This window comes from Anopheles maculipalpis, chromosome 3RL, assembly GCF_943734695.1.
Source record: "Anopheles maculipalpis chromosome 3RL, idAnoMacuDA_375_x, whole genome shotgun sequence".
Taxonomy (NCBI): Eukaryota; Metazoa; Arthropoda; class Insecta; order Diptera; family Culicidae; genus Anopheles; species Anopheles maculipalpis.
Window position 1 is genome coordinate 7,175,481 of NC_064872.1, and position 23,223 is coordinate 7,198,703.

Genomic DNA, 23,223 nt, shown 5'->3' on the forward strand with positions numbered 1-23,223 from the left:
ACACCCACTCACATCTATCTGTATATCAACGAGTGCCGAGGGTTCATACTTATAACGCTACGATGTAGGATCGATTGTACCTTGCGGGTTTAGTAGTAGTGTAAAGAAACAAAAAAAAAAACACGTTGGCTTTGACCACACACTCTAGAGCACAGGTGCTAGCAGCACGATAGTACTGTGGCCGAATACTGTCGAAGGAACCATCTTGATCGTGATCGTTGATCATCTCTACCCAGGTACAACCTAGAGATCTGCGGTAAGACACCGCAGGTCCGGTCAGGTGACCTGTAAAGGTTCGTCACCGTCCTCGTTGTTGTTGGTCTCCATCTTGATGTCCTGGTCCGGGGTGCTCCCGATGCTTGCCGCCGGTGAGACGGGTTCTTCGTCCGAGGGTGTTGAGCTGCGGGATGAGTGTGTATCGGTCTGTCCATCCTGTTGTTGCTGCTGCTGAGCCTGTCGTCGTCCGAATGGGCTATCCCTTGTGGTGTTTGACTGAGAGGAAGGTGATTGTTGCTGCTGCTGCTGCAATCGTAGCGGGATCGGTAACTGTGTCACCTTCCCCATGAAGGATCGTATCTCCTCGAAGTAAGAATCTTCCGGTATGCCTCGACTGTTCCGTCGTGCCGCTCGCAGCCGTTCGTCCAACCCAAGCCCAAGCCCAGCAGCGTCCGCCTCATGCTTCTTCAGATGGCGGTCTAGGTTCGTTTGCTGACCGAAGCATCGTTCGCAGAGCGCACACTTGAACGGTCGCTCCTTGTTGTGGATGTTGCGGACGTGTCTCTGCAGGTTGCTCGAGATGCTGAAGGATCGCTCGCAGTACCGACACTTGTACGGCTGCTCACCCGTGTGGGTACGTAGATGGCGCGTTAGGTTGGCCGATCGTGGGAACACTTTGCCACAGAACTTGCATGCGTACCGATCCTTGTTCTTGACGTGTGAGCCTGTCGTACCGCCGCCCGCTCCTCCCGTTGGCAGGTTGTGGTTGATGATGTTGGCGTTGTTGTTGTTGAGAACGTTCCCACCAGCACTGTTGGACGCACTCTGGCGCAGCTGGGACAGGCTGTGGGCGAGTGCTTCACGCTCCTTTAACCGCTGCAGATCGTACGTGGCGGATGATCGTGGCGGTAGAAACGAACCACGGTACGGTAGCGGAAGACCTGCCTTCGCGATCGCTTCCAGCATAAGCGGATTGAGTCCTGGCGGGCCGGAAAATAGGGCGCTCGGGTTGTTGTGGTTCGCGAGGTTCGATATTCGGAACTCATCCTTAATGTTGATATGGTTGTTGTTGGCGTACTTGGAGCTGTTGTTGTTGTTGTTATTGTTGTGATTCGTAGGACTCGGGCTCTTATCACTATCGGACGGTTTGCTGTGGTTGTTGTTCAGATTGTTTGTGTTGTTGTTGTTATCGTTAAAGTATATCACATTACTCCCGGGCTTGCTGTCGGTCGAGCTGGCCCTCGGTGGATCCGTCTCGTCGTCCGACGAGGTGGAGGTGGACGTGCCGGCCGACGACTTTTTCCGCTCCACCCGCAGATCGAGCGGTTGCTCGGCGAGGCTCTGATGTTGCTGTTGCTGCTGGTGCAACAGATTCGACGAGGACGAACGATTGACGAGCGAGAGATCGAACGGTGCCGGCAGGGTGGATCCGAGACCGAGCAGCGGATAGACCGCGCCTTGCTTTGGACTGGGCAACATCTTGCGCGGTGAGTGATCCTTCTCGCGCATCTTGCGCCTCACTGCATTCGCGCAGATCACGGTTGCGGCCGTTGTTGTGCTCTTTTGTGACACCCGGGGCGAGAGTAGATGACGAAGGTGGGGGTTGTGGATGGGCGGGCGTTCACTTCAGTCACTTCCTTCGGTTGACTTCAGTCAGCAAAAAAAAAAACCTACCGAGAGAACACAATGGAGAGAACAAAGAAAAAACGGGAGAAATTGTAGAGAAAATTGTACAGACAACGAAAGCAAGAAACGATCTTGCGGTCCTTTCCGTTGCGGGATCTTAATTGAGTCATTCATTTCCGTTGCGTTTGCGCGACCAACACACGGCTGTCAGTGAAGTGCCTCACTGCGAAATAGTCGAGTGTTTGCGTATAAAGAAGCCCTTTTTGCAATGGTCTATCTTTCCGAGTGTCCAGAGCTTGAAAAGATGAACACCAACCAATAACAATGGGTTCTATTGAAGCCAGAGACAATCGGGAATTGGACACAAGGGGTCTTCACACCAATGCTCCGGATCGGGTGGAACAAATGAAGTGTGCCCTCGCGTACATATACATGCACACACATAGTGACCAGACCCGGGAGTGAACGGGTGACGATTTCGACCCAGTTCGAACGAGGGTCTACTGCAAATCTCCAACTGTCTCCGAGCAAATATTGAACTTGCTATCATCTTTTGATATTGTCTAGTGTGGTGTCCGAAGCGCAACGGCACCCGCTTGCGACTCTGTCACTGGCGTCCGCTTGGAATGTTAATCAAAAAGACCGCCCTTGCGTCTTCGTCATCCGGGAGGCCACAGCTGACCATTAGGGCGATGACGCCGATGATGATGATGATGCAGCTCGTCGTTGCATCCAGCACCAAAGCCAAAGCGGAAATGGTGGTACCACCAAAAGACAAAGAGGGAAGATCTTGGAAAATCAAACCCACGTCACGGTTAAAGCCACCGCAGGCGGGAACCGTGCGCGCGCTGTCACTTGGATCCTGGGTATTCAATGCATCCCCAGTTCCTTCCAGATGCCTAGCCTGCTCCAGTTTTCCTTTTATGAAAACCCATTATTTGTTCGCCACGACAGGGCGACCCGCAAAAGGGTCCGAAGTGTGGCGCACGACCCCGAAATGGCACGTGGGTGCTGCTGCTGCTGGTGCCGTTTTGCTGCCTGATGGCTACTTTCTGGCCGTGTCTTGTCCGCTTTCCCGTTTGCCCATCGCTTCTTCCGAACGGGACAGTTTCTCAAAACGGCGTTTGATCGCGTGTTGCCCGGGTCGTGTTTGCCGACCACTCGTACGTAGCGGTTGCGCAGTGTGGCCGAGGATGAGTGGCTCTCTACCTCTTTTAGCAAACTTTCTTTCAAACCTAGCCCCGTACACCTCGAGATAGTCCCCCCCGTTATCAGGAGGTTAATTCCGCATAGGGCAAAATAAAAGCTGGATCATTCCCTTTCTCCCCCGGGTACTATGTCCGCGTGGAATTCGTCACGGAGCATGGTGTTTGTTTTGCTACAGTTTCTTCCTGTTCGCTTTCTTATTAGTTTATTTGGTGGCTCCATGCTCGGCATGAATGCACATGGTCCTCACCGGACAACGGGCACGGTTGGGAGAGGGAAAGGTTAGACCTGCAGGTCGATGAATCGTCGCCGGTCAATCGCGCACGAGCCGCGTTCGGGATTGGAAATTGAAAAGCCAACACACGGAGTCGAGTTTGAGGGGGAGGAAAAACGGAAACAGGCCAAAATGCCGTCATGCGAAAATGGGAATCGTGATATGCGATCATTATCGTTTGCGGTGTAGAGCGGGTGTTATGTGGCTACAAGTCGTCCAGCTCGAACTTAACTCCAAAAACTACTAGGTGACGAATGCAAGAGTGAGAGAGAGAGAGAGAGAGAAATGGGTAAGGGAACGCAGGGGAAGTTCGGGTGAAATGATTTGTACCGATTCAGAAAGATTGTGTGGATAATGATGTTCAAATTGCTTCACGGCTTCTTGGTTTCGGTTTGTGTGCAAGATTGGTGGAGTTTCGTTGTCCCCAGAGGGTTGATCCCAGCGAGGCCTTAGGTCGACGAAGTCTTTACTTGCTTATGATAGCAATATATGGAATATGGACGGCACGGTTTTCAGACAGAAGAAGCATTATTTGTAGCAGCTAATAAAGATGTATATCGAGAAGATTTGATTTGTCTGCATGATGCATCAACATGACTCTCTTTATCTTCTGAGCTTGTTGTATATCTCTGCAGTAATGTATAGATCATCCATCTTGATCGTAATACTACACAAAAATTACTTTCAGAAATTCCATCCGATAGCGATCGACACAAAACGATACTCTATCTCTAAACAAACATCTTTCACTCTCCAAAGTGTGTCATTTCCAGACCAACCAGACCAAACAATATTGAAGGTTGTCATCGGCAGAAAAAACAATATCAAATTGCTATATTCCTGCACTGGATTCGTTTTGTTCGTGTTTCGTGATTGCGCAACCGCAGGTTACGAATCGTCCGGAATGGTTAGGTTCGTTAGTCCACGTTTAACGAGTTGGCAAGGAGATGTGTAATAGCCCACAAACTAGAAGAGTGGGGTCTTTCTTTCTTTCTCTCCCCCAATGTTCAGCCCCCCGCCCCGTCCAATTCTAGCAAGGATCTAGTGGTCGTGGTGGTGGTAGGCAAACGAATGTATAGAAATTGATATAAATTTGATTTGAAAATAATAAATAACGTCCGCGGGTTGGTGCCGTAATCCGCCCGTTCTTCACGCGCACCCGAACTTCAACCCAAACATGGCGCAGCTGTATGCTACGATCTGCGAAACAATGCACAAATGAAATGCATAATAAAGAAAACCAAACTAAGCCACATCTGCAACTCTAGCGTGGCAAGAAAGGAAATAAAATAACTGCAATTCCTACTTATTACCGTTTGGCAGCTTTTGTTGCGCCGATGCGCCTCCCCAGAGATCCCGGGAGGGTTGGGTGGTGTTCGGGTGAAGTTAATCGCGAGCACGAGCCATTCGTTTACGTTGCTGGGTTTATTTAGTTAGCTCTTTTTTTAATGTTGTTGCTATTGGCCAAACGCCACGACAAAGTCCAAACAACGTCATGAAGACGAAGTTGACGACACGACACGGAATCCGAATCAATGGTGCCCCAGTACCGGGAGTAGTGAGTACGAATGATGGAAAGCACGTGCGAGCACGAAAAGGGGATGAAATCGACTACAACGGATTCTATTATGAATAAATATAAATAATCATTACGAGTCATGCGCACCAGGGACGTGGTTCCAGACGAGCAGGGGGATCTATCTACCTACGGTTGGAAGTTGCAGTAAGCAGATCATGTATTGATCCGGTTCACTCATGATCGGGATGTCTCGAGAGTGGGGTTCTGTACTGCTTATAGATGTTTCGACTCGCAATACTCCACCATGAGTGTTTCTGAGCTCAAAACTGTCAGGACGTAAAGGTTTTATGCAATAGAAATGAGTTGCCAAAGCTTGTTTGAGTGATCATCGAAGCTAATCTAGCCAAATAGTTGAGATATCTTCAAGGGCACAAAGAATCGCTTCCAAGTGTTTCGTTTCATTCATTATCTCCTCCAAAAGTATTCAAATTCTTCTGTAATCTTAATCGAATGTTTTCAAGCTCTATTCACATGTCTACTATATCTCTACCGCTGCAGGCAACAGCCAGTAAGAATCTAATGATTGATTACCATGGAGAGACGGCAACTTACTGTGCGCCTCTCGAAACCTCCCATTTATTTATCCGAGCCTACTCGTAGAGGCTACGCTACTCCACTCCAAAAAAAAACGTCATTCCGTGTGATTGAGTTCCTAATCGGATTTCTGACCGGATTCCGATGGGAATGTCTGTGATGGATATCCATACCAAGATTCGTACAATGAAAAGGAAGAAAAAAACGCTCATCGATCCCTCGAACATCTCATTTAACATCCTTAAATCTCCTGGTGTAACCACAAAAGTGATACTTTGGACCGCGTTTTTTGTGTCTGCTTGTTGCTGATATATTTATTCATCTTGTACCATTTTTTGCACAAGCCCCCCACCCGAAAAAAAATATCTCCATCTAATCCATCCGTCTAAGGATCGTTTGGAATTGGGATTCCGAGACGAAAGAGAAAAAAAATCCTCCCGAACTCACAATATTCGATTACCACGGAGCACATGAAGCATGTGGGAGCAGTAGCAGAAATTCCACTCCTGTTTAGGCAAATGGTAGGCAACCAGCAAATCGTTGTGCCCTGATATGGGCCAATCGGTTGGGCCGGCCGGTACGAACGATCATCTTCATCATCATTAGCTTCAGCGCACATCCACGCCACACCCCATAGGAACATACAGCCCCGTTTTGCGCGCTCTTTGTTTGCAACTGACCGCGCACCGGTGTCTTGCGGTGAAGACACCGAGTATCGTATGCTTCACCGTTCCGATGAGATCGTTCATCAAAAAACACCCGGGAGAGCCGTTCCTTTTGCCATAAAGAGGAAGCCCCCGGCTTTCGTCTCTAGCAGCGCGAGGGCTTTTGTGGCGAGCGGACATTTTTCTTTCGCCGGCTTCCTTCTGCTTTCGTTTGATTGAGTGATGGACATTTTCTGGTTAAAAAGTGTATCTAATTTCTACAATCAAATTAAATTGAAAGTTCCATTTCGTCCTATCCCGAAGGGGGGATTGGATGGTAGCTGCTCCTGCTGCTGGTGAGGACGGGAGGCGAGAAGCAGCGTTTGACATGAAATGGGTCTTGTTGCGATGCGGGGAGCTTGGGCTACCGGCTAGCTTCTTTGAATTTCCAGTTTGAAATACCGCAGTGGCACACGGTGTGTGTGTGTGACACAGTGTGGTGTTCATTTACATGTCTCCAGGTTTTCCTGGGTGAATCGAGGGGGCTGCTGGCTGGGGGAAGAATTTCGGTAGAAGACATGAAGGCGAAAGGAAAATAAGCCAACTGACAGCTAGGGTAACAGGATTGGCTTGTTAGAGATGATCGCCAGCCAAATGGAGAGCGAAACAGAGAATCAAGGCTAGAGTTTTTAGTGAAGTGATGTGAGTGATCTTCAACTCCCAAGTAAGCCGAACAGTGAGCAACGGCTCTGAGATTGACATTTCATGTGGTTTTCGTAAAATAGTGCACTTCGGGACTTAAAGCCCCGAACACCGAAAACTAGATGTCCACGTTTTTTCGGAGGAGAATGCACGCACAAGGAATTATGGTGCTGCTAGACGACCACTAAAACCAGAAGCATTTCTTGGATCACGCGTATTCAATTCAAGGGGCACGAAAACATGGGGCTATCACACAACTCCCGCTGCGTGACAGACCAGCGTAGACCTTGAAGATGATCGCCACCGAGCTACATTTTCGGTGGAGGTCCCGTGACGAAGAGATATTCGAGTGGAGTAGCTTCATTCCTTGGGTGAGTTGACGTTTGAAATGCTGCTGCCGTTTGGTGGAGTGTGCTGAGGATTTACGGTAGGCTATCAAACGATTTTTTTCAGAGGCCAGAGCGTGGGGGTAGCCCATCATAGCAGTGTCGTGTTTTTGTGTGATGGATTTCTTGTCCACCGTCGGCGTGTCGTTGATCGATGCCGTACCGGTGAGAATTTGATACATTTTTTGGCTTCCGTACTTTGCCGACCCCGTTGTTCCTGTACCAGCTACAGAAATAAAAACCCCAAAATCCAGATCCAGAAGACTCTCGCAGATGAATGTCACTCTGGCGGTGGTGGAGGCTTGTGTTTTGGACAACAAGAGCGAACCACAAAAAAAAAAAATCCCTCCGGAGGAAAAATAACATCTCGTCAGTGATCGATTGACGGCGTTAGTGGTAACGGGCCGCCTAAAGGCCGGCAAGTCGGCAAGGTAACTGGATCCTGGGAACCGCAAACCGTACCGTGACGAGGATGAACGAGCGTCCAGCGCTCGTCCGTTTGTCGTCGCCGTCTTCCTCTGCTGCAGATAATAAATGTTAACAGCAATAATAAAACTAAAGCTTCTTCGGTGCGGTTGTGCGGCACGGTTGTTCGCCATGCCGCGTCGACAATAAATCAAACAAAACCGATTCGATGCGCCGGAAATAAGATACGCAGTCCACACCGTGAGCGGAACGATCGTTTCCGTTACGCAGGTTTTCCTTTCCTTTGTGGAGAGAAACTTTCTACGGCACATCACCAGCAATTGCGTTTGGAGTGTCACTTGGAGTGAAAAAAGAAACAAACAAAAATTGGAGCAGAAAAGTGCATCGGGTCGCATCGTCACTTTCCTATCAGATCTCGATCCGTCTTCGTCTATGCGAAGATCACGGACAATCGATAGTGAAATGATGGTGCGCTGCAAAAATAAAAATAAGCAAACGGGAGATTCCTTTCCGCGTGTCACAACACACACACACACATAGACTCCCGCTGGGGGTCTTAATTGAGACGTTATAAATTCACGATTTCGCTCCAGTTTCACGAGACTTCTTTTAAAGCAAACCGTTTCACCGTGAGTCTCCGAGCGCACGATAAGAGTTCGTTTGCATTAATTGAATCATTAATTTCCATGCAATCATCGGGAGGTTGAGATGGGACATTTAAAGTTATCTGTCATCCTACGGGAGATTGGGATAGCTAGGATTCATTGAAATACTGGTACACGTCGTGGCAGCAGGTGAAAACCGAACACTCCCCCTTCCAAGTATCGCGAAGGGCCATCTCTTTGGGGCAAAACTAGTCAACCTGTTGACAACTTTGGAGCAGAGAAATGCATCACCAAGCGCGCGATGCTATCATGCCAGTGGCTCGTAGTCGCTCTTCTTATGGACAGTTAGAGTCTGTCTTTACAACCACACCGCTTGTCTGACACTCGGGTTCCTCGTGTAATTGGAAACAGTGTTGGAAGAATTGGTCGGTTAGAAAGGTATCTATTTTCGTGACAGCTGAATTGGTGTTCAATAGTGGCGGTTCGGTAGCGCTTGCCGTCTTAAACTAGAGCAGAGGTCTGTGTAAACTGACAGCTGGCCGGGCTGGAATTACCCTGATTAGAGGGTGGGCTGTGTTGATGTGTGGCTTCTTCTGGAGGATGTGATGGACTGACGGGACGCTTCACTTTCCCCCGTAAAGTAAGAAGTGAAGGCACATAAGAGTGATCGTTTGAGGATCAAAATCTGTGTTTGTCTTTGAGTCCATAGTCGGCATTGGTGTATTAACCCAGAACACGCGCGCGTGTGATCACCCCATTAAACATTTGGCAAATTCCAATGACCAATGGTCAATGTCCAATCGCTCTCCGTATCACCCAGACACAAGTGCAAGACACAATCAGAACCTCATGCACATTGGATGGATTGAAACATTTCAAGGATGTGATTTGGTGGTCCCCTTTAGCCTCCGGCCGACTACTGGTATTAAGTGGAGATCGAAAATTGGAACGCCAGCCGTGAATTAGCCCAGTTTCGATTAGCTGGACCCGCTCTAAGTGTCCCCTTCTTCTCGCTGATCTTGGAACATGTTTTCGAGAAGCAACGAGCAACAGCAAAAAAAAGGCATAGTCCACTAGAATTCGATCCCCAACCAGCCAAGAGGGAGAACGTTTTTTTGATGCACGGAATGGTATCATATTTCAACATCGCCCGAGGGCCATTAGATAGTGACGAGTGGACCGTTGAACGTTTGTTTGTTTGTCGGTGTACTGCTACATCGACTGCTCTTACTTCTGTTCTACCTAGAGAAGGGTCCGAAGAGTTCCACAGCCATGCGCGTCCAGGGTGGTACGTAAAGTATTCGGGTGGCGCTCGATAGCGCATGGTTGTGCAAAGCCTTTCGTAAGCTCGCGTGATCTAGAAGAACCAATTAATTTCGAGGTGATCATGGGATGGAAGGCTTCATGAATATTGATCGGACTTCGCTCGTTGTTCGCCTTTCACCTTGAGAGCGTTTGTGGTGCATGGTGCGCACAACGCCACACATAAACACACGATGCGATGTCTCGTCTGTCCGGCATCTGGCGTTGACGCCCTTCCTGCAAAGCCAGGGCGAGCGATAATCGGGGGCCAACAGCACGTAATGACCGGTCGTCATCGATTAGACGACCGGTTCATCACCGAACGCCGTGTTCTAGTTCTGGCCGCGGTGCCGTGGCATGCAATCATTCTAACGATTACCAAACGTTAATTGATTGCTTTCGCGAAACGCGTCCTTTCGCGCACACACACACACACACACACACACAAAACCGGTCCCCAATCATCCTTCCATCCGTTACGTTCGATTCGCTTCTAAGCTTCATCGCCCGTACAACCGTAACCGGAAGCTGTTTCTACCACGCAACAGCAATGGGATTACTTTGGGCCAAATGAATGATTTGTCAAACTCGGGCCGGTCGAACCTAAACCGAACCTAACTTAATCCATTAACTGTGATCACATTTTTCACAACTCACTCATCGGCGATTTTGGAGATCGGTAGCAGGATAGATAGATAGATAGTAAGAAGGTCTGCCTTACGGAGGGCGCACAGCAAAAATAAAATCGACAAGGCAGCAATGGCCTTCGTGGCGCAAACCGTGGCGTTGGCGAATTTCATGGCCGTAGGCGATCGATTGCGGTTGGGTGCGCGCTTCGCGATCTACATAAAGCTAATTAATTATGTGCCTGCATCAGATCGCCGTCTGTCACTGTGTGTATGAGTCTGTGTGAAGATTTGCAGATGTAGATCAACGATTGATCGGGGCTTGATCGGGTGCCCTAGCAGCAGGTCGATTAGAGCAAAATGCTTGCCATCATAAAATCAGATAAAAATTAAAAAGGAATTTAAATATGTCATCGTTTTAGCGTTTTAGCCTGTCCGAAGGCTCGAAGGCTCGGCAAACGTACGTAGATAAATTATTTCCGATGGCAACCCGTGCGATAAGGTCAGCTTAATGATTTTTCCGATATTATTTAGCGCTCATCTGGAGGAGGACTTTGGGGCATTCGACTCATAGTGGTGGAAATATAATACGATCGGTGGTTTTGCGATCGTTTTTAACGATGTGCTAGGCGCTGGGGAAGGTGCGTGCGTGTTGAAATTAGCTCCAGGCGCAGTAATAAGCGAGTTGATATTTTTGATGAATTTACATTTACGCCTCGGGGAGATAAGGTGAGAAGCAATCGCGAGTATCTCGCCTGATGCAACCAGCACGAAAATGTGTTTAAAATCGATTGTTATTTATATTTTTTTTTGCGCCACAATGTTGAAAACTCTTCGAGAGAAAGGAAGATTTTTGGGAGCACTCGCAATCTGTATCACCGTTGTAACGATGTGGGCCGTGTTTTGCAAACAGTGTTCAATTTTATTGCATGTGCAATTTTTATGTCTTTATGTGTCTTGTTGGTGTTGTACACACGTTGAACACCGGGTATTGATAGGATGGCGTTCCGATGCCGTTCGATCGAGAAGAGAGAAAGTGTTGAAAGCGGATCGCAATCGGATCATCGGCTCGAAGAAGCATTCGACGAAGACATTGGGACGAAAGAAATGGACACCATCCTTACGGGTTTCTGAGCTGACCACACGGCCTTCTGCGGTGCGATCCATTCCACCAGGTGGAGCCAATAAAACACTGGCCAGAGGAAGCACAAAGCCTTGTGTCGGCTGACATTGGCACCCGACACCCCCGGACATGCCGGGTGGGTTGAGCAGTTGGCAACTTTCACGGGATGAAACTGCAAATCAGGGCTCCTCGCACGATAAGCCTTATTATTAGACCGCATAAGTTCCATTGATTGACGCCTCCAATCCATCGCCTCCATCCGAAAGGGTCTGTTGATGGTGGTACGATCGTTCAACGGGTCCAGGACGCCACGTTTCGTTCCTTTTTCGCGATCGCTATCCGTCGCTCTTCTGCTACAAAGAAGCGAACGATCGTACCGGGAGTGTATGTGCATTAAGGGAAGATTCGATAGCATGCGGGAAGCTCTATCGTGACCGGGCAAAACTGCTGCTGCTGCTGCTGTGGCGGCGGTCTAAGAATTCTTTAGTCTAATGCCCAATAATCACACTGACCTAGAAAGCGTTTGCTACGCTTGCTTGATGACCCATCATCATCATCAGCATCGGCGGTGGCGGCAGACCCATTTGATTCAATTCTCATCACAACCTGATCGTCTTGCACTTGAGGTTGGCAGGTTGGCTACTAGCTAGCGTTGAGAAAAATATCTCAGCATAGACACATGATTATGCGGGAGCCGTTGTTGAGGTGCTTTTAGTGGCGACAACAACGGCTGGCAATGACAGAGCGCTCTAATGGTGGGTCGGTCCAATTTTGTGTTTTATTATTGGAGATGATGCTTTACCCATCCCCTGTGCGGATGAACTTGACGGGTGAATTCCCATTCCCTGCAATTTTGCATGTCTACCCAAGCCAGCCATGCTGAAACACACGGCACGAAAACAATGGATGTAATTTTGCACTCACCGTCGTGTGGTACAATAAATACATTGCCTGACGCCATCGCCCGTTGGTTGGTTGATATGATTTAATTACGCAAATGACTCGTGCAATTCGTGACACCTGAAGAAGCCACTGCGTCCTGAGGATGCGTAGGCTCATTCATCTGCAATGTGATTACGTCATATTACGATGTGATCGAAGTGGCGTTGATGATGATGTTGATGATCGCGACATTGTAATACTTTTGCATCAAGTCACTGCGGGGGGTTTGTGCGAATGGGTTGGCGATCGGGTCTTTCTAGCAGCCCTGTGGCTACTTTCGGATGTCATCCCCATTCGCGACGGAATGCACAGAAGAGATAGCAAGAAGAATGCACGTTTTGTGTTAACAGCTGACGGCGAATTATGATTGATGATGTCTGTTGGGTTTGCCTCATTTTTCGCATCCTTCTGGCAGCTCATTCAGATGAGGTTTGAATCGAAACGGTGTGATAAGTAGGATTGGTGAATGTAGTTGAAGTTGGTTAGAAGTACCAACAGCTCCTAGCATGATCTGGATTGAAGATCTTTGTTTGAGGAATTTCTGAAGGCTTCGGTTCGCTTTGTTTTTTTTTTTTTTTTTTTTGAGCTGATCTAGACAACAATAAAGATATCTGTTTCCTCAAAGCTCTAAACTCAAAGTCCGCGTTGTTTAGATTGCGTTCATCAAACAAAACACTCATAGGCAGTCATAAACATGTCCAGAAGTTACGACACGCTACCGCATCCTGCCAACATTCTACCGCGTTAAAGTTTCCAGCAGACGACGCCTGCTGCTGTGGTCAAAACCGACAATTCTCACGCGTCAAAGTGTCCACCCATTATTGGAGCGACCGGGTGGTGTCTCTTCCCAAACTGAACGCAAACTACTAAACTCTACTAAACAACGAACATGTTTACTGCACGCGTTTTGAAACAATCGAAAGCGAACGCGAACTCTGCTGTATGTAGGAAAGCAGGAAAGCATGAGATGGACACGGAGAGCAGGGAGGAAAAAACTGCCACAGAAACCTCAGCTGGGAATGAAAGAAGTACTGCAGACAACAAGACAAGGCAGCAAGCAGCCCCGAACCGGAGGCATACTTTTATGATTGACAGCCCCGGCTCGGGCCTCAGCAAAACGGGCGGAACTTTTTTCCATTCTTGGGAGCTGCTTGGCGTACCCGGCGTCCCAGGTCGATAGCTGTCAATCCAGTTTTGGGACGCACAACCTTGCTACTACCATTCCGTGTGCGTGTGTGATCATGTGGCTGGCTGTGATTGCATCATGGAGATCGATCGAAAGGGAGAGTGAACGACGTCGCAGATGACGCTTGGCAGGGAAAAAATGGTGGAAAAATGAGTTCACTAGGTACCGGGCGAGTGTGGCCGGGTATTCTACGGCGAGAGGGTATGTGTTTTCCGTTTTTGGGACACAGCATCACACACATGCTGACTCTGACATGCCAATGCAACCAGGAAGCGTTCGGCTGACCGTACCGTGAGTGCCGGACCGGAAAGACAAACAAAACAGCTACTACCTCCGCACGAACGCGGAGTGCTGTCTGTCAACGGTGTCGCCTTCCGGTGGACGCACTGTTGGTTGCGTTTGCGTGGATGTTTTGCGTCGGTAGAATGCGTCGACTAACTGCAGCTGGACGGAGGAGGCAAAACTAGTCTAGAATGCATCCTGAGGCATCGCCGCTGTCCTCAGGTTGGATGGGGATAGAAGATAATTTCTCAATCAGAGATAGAGAGAGTGTGTGTGTGAGCGTGACCGCGAAATATCCGCCGACACAGTCTTTTTTCTTCTGCGCACAGTCACCAATGTAGAGCACAGACACAGGGTTCACACAAGCAGTCATCAGAAGGTTGTAGTTGGCCTTCGACACGGTTCACGGGACGGGCGTGAAAAATTCCGTTCCGTTTCGGCAACAGCAAATCGCGTCTCGTGATCGTGAGTTTTTGGTTAAGCGAATCGCATACTGGCGGTGGACTCGTGCAGCCTCGTGCAGCCAAGAATTGGTCTCGCTGGAATTGGGGGTGATTTTACGGTTACGGAGAAGATCCGCAAGCTTAGTGGCGATGGATCCGGTCTCCCTTGAAACGTTCCACTCAAAACCCAATCAACGTGTCAGCGGAGACGACTACTGCAGCGTGTGTTGTGGCCGAGGCAGCGAGTGATTTGAAACTTAACGTTTCAAACCCATTGACGGAGGCTTCTCCAGAAGCAATCGGGTGAACCGATTAGGAGCTTCGTTTCGTTCGTACGTGACGTGACATGGTACCGAGGTTAGAAGCTGGTGTTGTTTGTTGTCTGCATCCCCTATCCCTGCGCCAACCGAATACGTCCGCAGGGAACGTTGTCAGAAGTCGGGAGGACCTCACGAAATTGACACGACACAGCCACGACAACGACAACTTCGCTCCTACACCCACCTTCAGCAGAGGAAGTTGACAAGGATTCGCGGTACTGGCAGCGGTACGTAGGAGAGGTGGTGCATTATGCCCGCTAAACATTGACCACGGTTAGACGAATGGAGTAGCACCAGATAGTGAGCTATGGGAGAACTGAACAAGGAGAAGGGTACCTCGACTGAGTCTGTGTCATTAGCCATTGGAGCCGCGCGTCCGTACGAACGCGACGAAGTCGTGCGCGGAAATTACTCTATATTTTACCCTCGAGAGACAGACCGAGTTGTGTGCGGGATGAGGTGAGGACACGTTTAAGTTTTACCCAGGCGCAACAGATAAAAATCCATAGGATAGGTAATTTGCTACTCGCGACTGTTTACAATCATCTCGCCAGTACACCTTGGCCACCGATGCGCTTGCGATACGAGCGGTGAGGGCTGGTAACGGTGGGTAAATGCTTTTTTCTGCGCACCGGTTGTACTTTACCGCTCGTACTTTCTGTTTGTGATTCTCGTTTCATCTTGCCAATGCCTACATCTTGAGTCACTTTGCGCTGTCCGAGGCTGATTACGCCCTTGGACTTTTCACTGCGTGCTGTGGAGAGCCGTTTGTTTGAAACAGTTTGGAGAGACACTTTTCGGCTACTACAGCCGTGTTGTACTATCAGTGCTGCACTAAGGTGGCCTTACAAAATTGGTTGAGATATCTTCAAAAGGATCACCTTGGTGAGATCACTAGGCGCGTCTCATCATCTCGGCTACTGATCGTTAGACGAAGGTCTGATAAAGAGAGCCTATTTCGTTTTTATGTCGGACGTTTCAACAACTTCTCGAACCTCGGAAAGCACGGAGCGAGACGCTGGCTGTAGCCTATTTGCACGATCACCTTGGTTGGCACAGGTAACCGACAGGAAAAGGGCACCGGTTACTGTCGATTCTAAGCATAACGGAGCACGAATTGCGACGACGCGATCATAACACATCCATACCACACCTACTCGAGCTATTCCGCTCAAGGACTACGCTCTAGATCTATTAAGAAATAAAACCGAACACACACGTTCAGTAACATGCCCCACCTCGACAGCCCGACAGTTTCGAGACCAAACCTCCGGGGGACTAGTTCTCAGGCGGCTCAGGCGATCTTGGGGAAGGATGGTGACTTGAAACATTTGTCTGGCGCACCGCGAAAGCTACCTCCACCTGTAGGAAGGCTCGGACCGTAGATTTTTTTTTATGTGCGAATCTTAATAAAAACTTGTTTGGTAGTAAAACATCGCTCCGAGGGCTCATCTACATTAGCTTCCGCGTTCGACGAGTTCACAGTTGCCCGAACCGAAACCACACCACCGCCCATGACTCTCTGCCCCGGATCCGGAAGTGAGAAGTGTTAATTAGGCGACAACGCCCTGGTTCTTCGATTGACAGCAAGGCGTCGCACAGTTGCGTATCTGGGTGACTGCGGGTGTGCAAAGGTCGTCGTGATCATGACACGCGGCCGCTGGTACATCGATCCAAGAATCGACCGTTTGAAATCGAACGATGAGTTGACCTCTCGTTAACCTGTCTTGAGGTGTAGTTTTTTTTTTTTTTTTTTTTGGTTGGTTTACACGATGAAAGATCCTCCAGACCTTGATGAACCTGAATTCGTCCGAAATGTGCGCGAGCGGGCCCGGCCAATAGGCCAATTAGTTGTGCTACATACCTACAAGCAATGTGCGCCATCCTGCATGGCCAGCTGGGCGCATCTTGCATGCTGACGGTTCCGGCACGGTGATCGTGATATCCTCAAATCGCCCGAAACGAATCGAAATGGGGGACCCACGGGATCCACTAATCGAATGACGGGCCGCACGAGATGCAACCCTGCAGGATGATGGTACGGACGGCAAAGGGAAAGCGAAACATTTCCCTCCAGTGGCCTCTCTGACTCCTTCTCCATGCCGAGCGGAAAGGCCAATCACAACAATTTATTAATTAAAGCGCATGCATAGTACCGGTAGGAAGCTGCCGGTTCGGTCTGTAATGTCTAAAAAGATACCTCGCGAGTTGTGTCTGAAGTTGGAGGTAATGAAATCGATCGCTGATTTCCAAAGGAGAGCGTGCCGTAGTAGCACCAATAGGCAACTGTGTGTATGTCGGCATTGGCCCCCGAAGTGATATCGTGACTCACTTCACGATTCCTTCCCGTTTGGTTCGGTTGGGCTCGGAGAGGTTTTCAGCCTGATTCCGGACCAACTTGAAGCATTGCTACCATCTGGTCGCTTCATACGAGATGTGCCTAGATCTTCACGCGCCACCCCATCAATCCACCAAAACCTCCAGCAGAATGAGGGATGTTATTTAAATATTAAAAGCCCACCGTTTGATGTAGCACGGTTTCGCGCACGGTTTTCGCTACCAATGTCCTTATGCAGGAGCGTCAGCACTATGTACTGGAGAGCATGCAGTAATTTTGCATAGATTAGCACCTTCTGAAGTTGCCGGAATCGCTGATGCTCAGGGCAGGTAGAAAGTGCTTGTAGTAACGGGCATGTATGTATGTGTGTAACTAATTGATGATGGGCGGCCGGTTGAGTAACTAAAAGGGCAACTATAAAGCGGCCCATACACAAGCGGTCCTAATGCGCATCGTTGAAAGCGACCGGGAGCTTTTAAGCTGGCTAATTCAATTGATGTGCTTCCCGATGTAGACGGTTATGATGGACATGATTTAGTGTTTTGGAAGACTTGGCAAGCCGCAGGAAGATGTGAAAGTGTGTGGTTCTTTGTTTGAAGAAATGTGTGCGATGGACGATAACTGTCAGCTTGAAAAAGTCGTACAAACATATTTAAAAGCTGATCATCTTTGTGGAGAATTAGTGAATTTTAATCTCGTTTTGATATGCAGACAATTGTTCCGGTGACAATGTTGCAAACTTGGTACGGATAAAGCAGTCGGTAAGTCGGCGAAGACCTGCTATCGGAAGCATTGGCGTTGCTGCTGAACCCTCCACTTTGCTCCCGATTTTGCTATGAAATATGTGCTTTTCCCGACGCCAACATAAACGCGCGATCCCATTTCATCTTCCGCTTAACGAGCTGACCCTAACCACTTTTTTGTCCGATAGCAGTCGATTTCAATGTAATCAAAGGCATGTACCGGGCACGGGCCAACCGTGTGGTGGTGGGCGTTGCTCAATAAGATCGCGGAAAAAAGCGCTTCTGCGTTTGCAATAGGAAACAAGCAGGCCCCAAAGCCATCGACGGCGACCGTAGCAAGACGTTGTGGTTTCGTTTGTGCGAGCAACCGACCCGAGATCGATCTGCATCCTTCGAAGCGATTTGTTGAAGTAGGCTCTTTTCGTAGGACACGGTTCCAAATCGATCCGATCGGTATCAGCCATCGGCGAGAGACTTTGCCTCCATTGCTTCACCGTCAGTGCAGCACCGCTTTTTGTTGGTGCTGTGAAGCGTCTTATCTCGTCCCGATCCCAATTCTGACAACGGACCCGGGAAACAAGCCATCGATTATTTCGCATCCATTCTTCCCTAACTCTTCCGATTCTGTAAACGGGAGATGGTTGCGGTATAGCTGGGAAAAAGTAGCGTGAGAGGAGCGTGATGCTAACAACCACACTTCGGCTAGTAAGTCCATGCGGGGTGCACGGGTGCCCGTTAAAGGGGTCCCCGTCTAACGAGGCCGAATCATAATTTATTGTTGCTGCGAAAATAGGAAAATAAAGAGGTTGTTTTTCCCGCTAGTGTCCGTCGTATGCGCACTACACTAGCCTTTCTTGCAGCAGCTCGCTAGATTTTCACTAGGGGTCTCCCAGCTTTTCTTCAACTCATCTTCATCATCGATCGACAACGCGGACGCGATTATCTTGCAAGTCGGAGCAGAAGGGCAAGCGTCGCATTTGACGCGCTATACGGTACGGTGTGGCGGAAGTCTTCGGGGGCCTTTTCGCGCCCCCAAGAACGCTTGAAGATTGCGAACCTTCCCGGGATACTCTGTGGCTTAGTATCGCTTCTGTCTTCTTTGTTGTGTTGCCTGCCCGACTTCGACATTGCCGTTCTGTATGGAGCATTTGGGGGAGGATGATTAGCTTTTTGTGCTGTGTTTCTGGAGGTTTGTTCTCGCCCGGTACGTGACCGTAACGCAAAATTGAAGTCATCCCGATCAAACGCATCGCATCTCCCTCGTATCATGCTAGTGTCGCTCTCGTTTCGTCGGGTTTTTGTTTCTTCCTGCGTCCCAATCATTTCGCGTGGTTATTTGGTATCTTTTCTTTAGATTACTGGGCAAATTATGAACACAACAGTCTAGCTGTGCAGCAGAAGGCGAGTACGAGAGGCAAGAGACGAAATGAAGTTTTTCTTCCCCTTTTGTACCAGCTCAGGGCACACGCCTTTTCTTCTGCGTTGCGTTTCAAAGCAAGACAAAAAAGGGAGCCTTTTCGATCAGCATGTTTTGATTTTCGAGGTGAAGGAGGTCGCTCTATCGGCTTCAGGCGGGGCCGGAACCCTGGCAGTGCAGGCAGTGCGAAAACTGGGCAGAAGAACATCGCACTGGTTGGCTACCGCACGTTTCAAGTAGGTCGGTTTTGTTGCATGCAGATGATCGTACTGCTCTCCGTAGTGCTTTATGTGGCCGTGGTGGACCGTTTGGGTATTTGGGATGGGCACACGACACGTTGGGGCCGTTAGACAACACTAGCTTTAATCATCGCTAAACAGGCGTACAATTATTCCTAGGTTGGATGGGTTTCGTTGGGCACAGGGAGCAACATGGAAAGCTATTTAACGCCGCTCTATGATCAATATGGTGATCGTGCTGCAGGGAAAGGAGGGCGCCATTGGAAAATCCACCCCACCAGTTTCTTCTCCCGGGGAAGAAAACAGTATTACAAGCAGCATTCTTCGAGACCTGGTTGTGGTATGTTGGTCGGCAGTTTTTTTAATTGGAAGGGAAGATACCGTAGAGCAGAGGTGATCCATTTATGATAAGTAAGCAGAGACGGGGGCTAGTTTAAATGTTATTTATCGCAGCAGGGGCAGGGCAGGCCGCTTGCAACCAATCCTCGCGAATCGAATCGAATTTTCCGAAACACGAACGAGAATTTTCTACCAGCCACTGCACGCGCACAGAACCAACACCGCGCTCTGGTATTCGGGCATACATTTCGTGACTGTCGGGTGTTCTCCACGCCGCCGGACAAAGTCCATTAGATCTTTAGCGGTTGATTTATTACGGATTGCAGTGCGGTAGTACGGCGTCGTGTGTATGATTTACAATTACCCGTTCGGGAGTAGGAGTTTGTGGTGTGTTTTCGGAGGAAACGCTGACCGTGGTTTGATTAACACAGCACCAGGTACCAGGGGCCTCGTGCCGGGCAGAAGATCTTGACATTTTGCTCGAATAAGATGAAGTATGGCAGCTTACTACTTGTGTGCGGTCGTGTCTGGAAGATATATTCTAAGGCAAGCGATCCCGAATACGATGCTTAATACTACTACCCCGAACTTTTCGAACACCCCGCATGGCATTTGGAGCATCCGCACGGGAGCGTCCGGTTTTTTTTTAGGAACATAAAACAGCAGTTTATCTGTAGGTCTGCAGTGTAGACAGAAGAAGCACAAAGGACAGAAAAAGGAACATGTAACAAAAGAAAATGAAAAGACAAATCTATCCACTCGAAATATCACCGCGGCATTGGGAAGATAAGCCGCATCCCGTACCGAAATGTCATATCATTTTTGTAGCAAACATATTGACGGTGGCCTTCTGCGGTTTCATTTGTTCCATTCTGATCTGTTTATTCGCACAAATTGATCGTTCCAAGATGTCATCAATGGCAGCACCATCCGTCAATTGATGTATCACCCTCCCGAAAAGTTGTTCGAGAGCCTCGAAAGTTTGAAGCATTCTTGAAATGTCCGGTGCTGCCTGGGGTTGAACTTTTGCTGAGGTTAATAGCGGTGTGCATGATTTATGATGTCGTATTCTTCACTCGGTTAATAGTGGTATTAAAACTATTTTGCTCTGCGTGGTGCAGAGACGAGTCGGAAGTTTTAGATTGTCTGCTGATGTAGACCATCAGGTAGTTGACATTTTTGCAGCTCAGGGTAATTACTGACATGATGTACAGTGCGTCACATGAAAAGCTAGACTTCATGAACTGTAAGCGAGAACTCTCTTCATTTCCAAAGAGTTTAGATTCTTTGCTACAACACCTTACAACATGAGGATTTGTAGCCTTGTAATAGTTGGCGAATCTATTCCTACCACAACAAAAGAATTGAAGAGATCATAGAAATCAATCAACGTAAGCTCACCAAGTTCACCTGCTCAAAAGAGTGTGCCCTTAACATTGCCAATTACGTCCAAAGCCTCGTAATAAGCTCCCAGTGCAGTGGTTCCCTACAACCAGCACCAGCAACCAGCAACCTAACGAGCCTCTCGTTATCTAATCGCTTATCATAACCTTCGTACCTTTGGTGGAGCTCGTTGATGGAACAAGGTTGCTTAAAGGATCCACATCCCAACACTTTCTGAAGCAGCATGCCACCCTCCACAATGACCTATCATCATCAGAAAGGGAAGGAGCAAAACATGCGGCCTCGGCCATGATTGTTGTTGTTGAGGGTGCGAGCGGCGCGAACTCCTACCCGTGTGGACGGCATTGGGTTGAAATTAAGCTGTACTTGAAATTATAATTTGAGATTAACCCACAATCGGATCATCATCTTAAGGCTCGTTATGCTTTTGTAGGGCGTGGAGTCATGCTGCAGTAGTCGAAGCGCCGAAGCCTTTGAAAGGGAGCAAGGTTATGTGGCAGCAGCCACTATAAGGTTCGGTGTGGATTACGCGGCATATGAACTTTCTAGCGCTGGTTGGTAAACGAGCCTGGCTGGCAATCTTGCCGCAGCAGAAGTTAAAGTTGCTTATCGTACCGGGCACATCTTTCAGCCAACGTTTCATCGTTAATGTTTTGAACTTTATGTCAAATTTCATTAGATCGACCTCTCAGTGTTGAGGTGCTGTTGCTGCTCCGCTTCGTTGTGCTCCGTGGCGATGGTATAGGCCAAGATCCAGTTGATCCGATAAGCGCTCGAAACGAGAAACATCATCCCCCGTACGAATCGCCTTTTTTCTGTTGCATTAGGATGCGCGAGATGATTCATGAAGTCTCGGTAGTTTGGTTGGCGCCCGAGCAGCTAGCATCTTCTTCGTGGCTCGCGCACGCGCGTCAACGGTGTCGCCTTGGTAATGACCGTATCGAGCATCACTCGGGAGACAGCTGGCTCGCCGAAAGTGGTGGTACCTGACCTTCTGACAGTTCCGAGCAGGGTCCTCTCGTCGTCGCCGCCATCGTCGGCGGCGGTTAATCTTAATTAGTATTATTTTATAACAATCTCGCGAGTGCAATCTTCCGCGCATTTGGATGGAGCCGCGCGAAAAAAGGCGCTGCTCGGGTTAGGGTTTTGTAGGATTTCGCTCGGATCACGAACGGATCACGGACCGCCGAATGCCGTGGTTGGCTATCATAAATAACAGACCTTATTAGGAAGAGGGTTTCAAATGGATCAGAAATCGAACGACGAACGAGCGGGAGTTTCGCACTGCGACGGCGGGTTTTGATGAGTGAAATAGATTCCGTTTCTCCCGTCGTCTCCTGTCCAGCTACTCCGTCCCAGAACATGGCATCTTCCACTCCTCCATTCGAAAGAAAGCGGATTAATTTGTATTTTGCGGAGTTGGTGGCGTGCGGGCGATCTCCCGTTTATGCTGGTGCAGATTGCTTTGTGTCTGTGGTTTTTTTGAGCTACTGCCACCTCTACTGCTGCCCAAAAGATCGCAAAAACAAACGAACCCCTTCTATGGCGGGTGTGAAATGAACAAATAAGCTCTACAAAAGCAGCACGGATGGATGCGAAACAGTGCGGCGCGTAGAAGAACCAAGAAGGATCAAGGATTAGGGAAGGGTGTGAATTGACAAAACGAATCGGCGAAGGTCGTGATCGATTCGTAGACCGGCCGGACTAATTTGCAGGCGAAACTGTTGCACGGGCGGCTTGTTAGTTTGGCCGAGGTGCACTAATCTTTATGCAAGAAAAGAAGGAAATAGCGATGGCGCAAGATATGCACAAAGCGGGCGCGCGCGCGCGTGTGTGCTAATCGTTTGAATAAAGATCGTTAGCACCCATTACGGTGCCTCCAAAATGCCACCGGATCGTCGCGGCAAAACCTTCCGATTCTTTCGGCTACGGTAGTTAAAATATTTTTACGATCGCTGCACTCGTGTGCTGGGGTCGCAACACGCGCGAGAGAAAACCGCCGATTAAATGACGCACCTTTTTGACGAAAGGTTATGCGGTACTAGAACGATCGCACTGGGCTGACTGGTTGTGTGCCCCTTTTTTGGGCGGCTCAACACCCAAAGGAAGCATCAATATTGAACAACGCGAGAATTATCGCCGAAAAGTGTCCACAAAGCCGGAAGTCGTAAATTCGCGTGATGATTCGCTCACCGCCAAGGCTTGTGACCGGGATTGAGTGAGACGTGTCTTTTTTTTTTTTTGCTGCGGCTCTTGATAAGCCGAGGTTGACTTTTCGCCAAATCTGTTATCCTAAGCTGACTGATATTTGCTAGCGAAAG

General features: G+C 48.9%; 3 protein-coding genes across 5 annotated transcripts in view; 1 reads left to right on the forward strand and 2 right to left on the reverse strand.

Moving 5' to 3' along the window:
- The window catches only part of LOC126564560 (probable cytochrome P450 6a14), a 282,624-nt gene extending 264,640 nt beyond the window's left edge, over nucleotides 1-17,984 (forward strand). Inside the window, exon 3 of the mRNA XM_050221638.1 lies at nucleotides 17,975-17,984. The gene's annotated coding sequence lies outside the window, so the exon portion shown is untranslated. The remainder of the gene's footprint in view (nucleotides 1-17,974) is intronic.
- Nucleotides 1-23,223, reverse strand: part of LOC126565385 (dual specificity protein phosphatase 3) — a 471,876-nt gene that overhangs the window by 28,603 nt on the left and 420,050 nt on the right. The gene's annotated exons all lie outside the window — the stretch shown is intronic.
- Nucleotides 277-1,797, reverse strand: LOC126564610 (transcription factor hamlet). Its single transcript, XM_050221689.1, has one exon. It carries the CDS (start codon nucleotides 1,723-1,725, stop codon nucleotides 277-279), a length of 1,449 nt encoding a protein of 482 aa, XP_050077646.1. The 5' UTR covers nucleotides 1,726-1,797.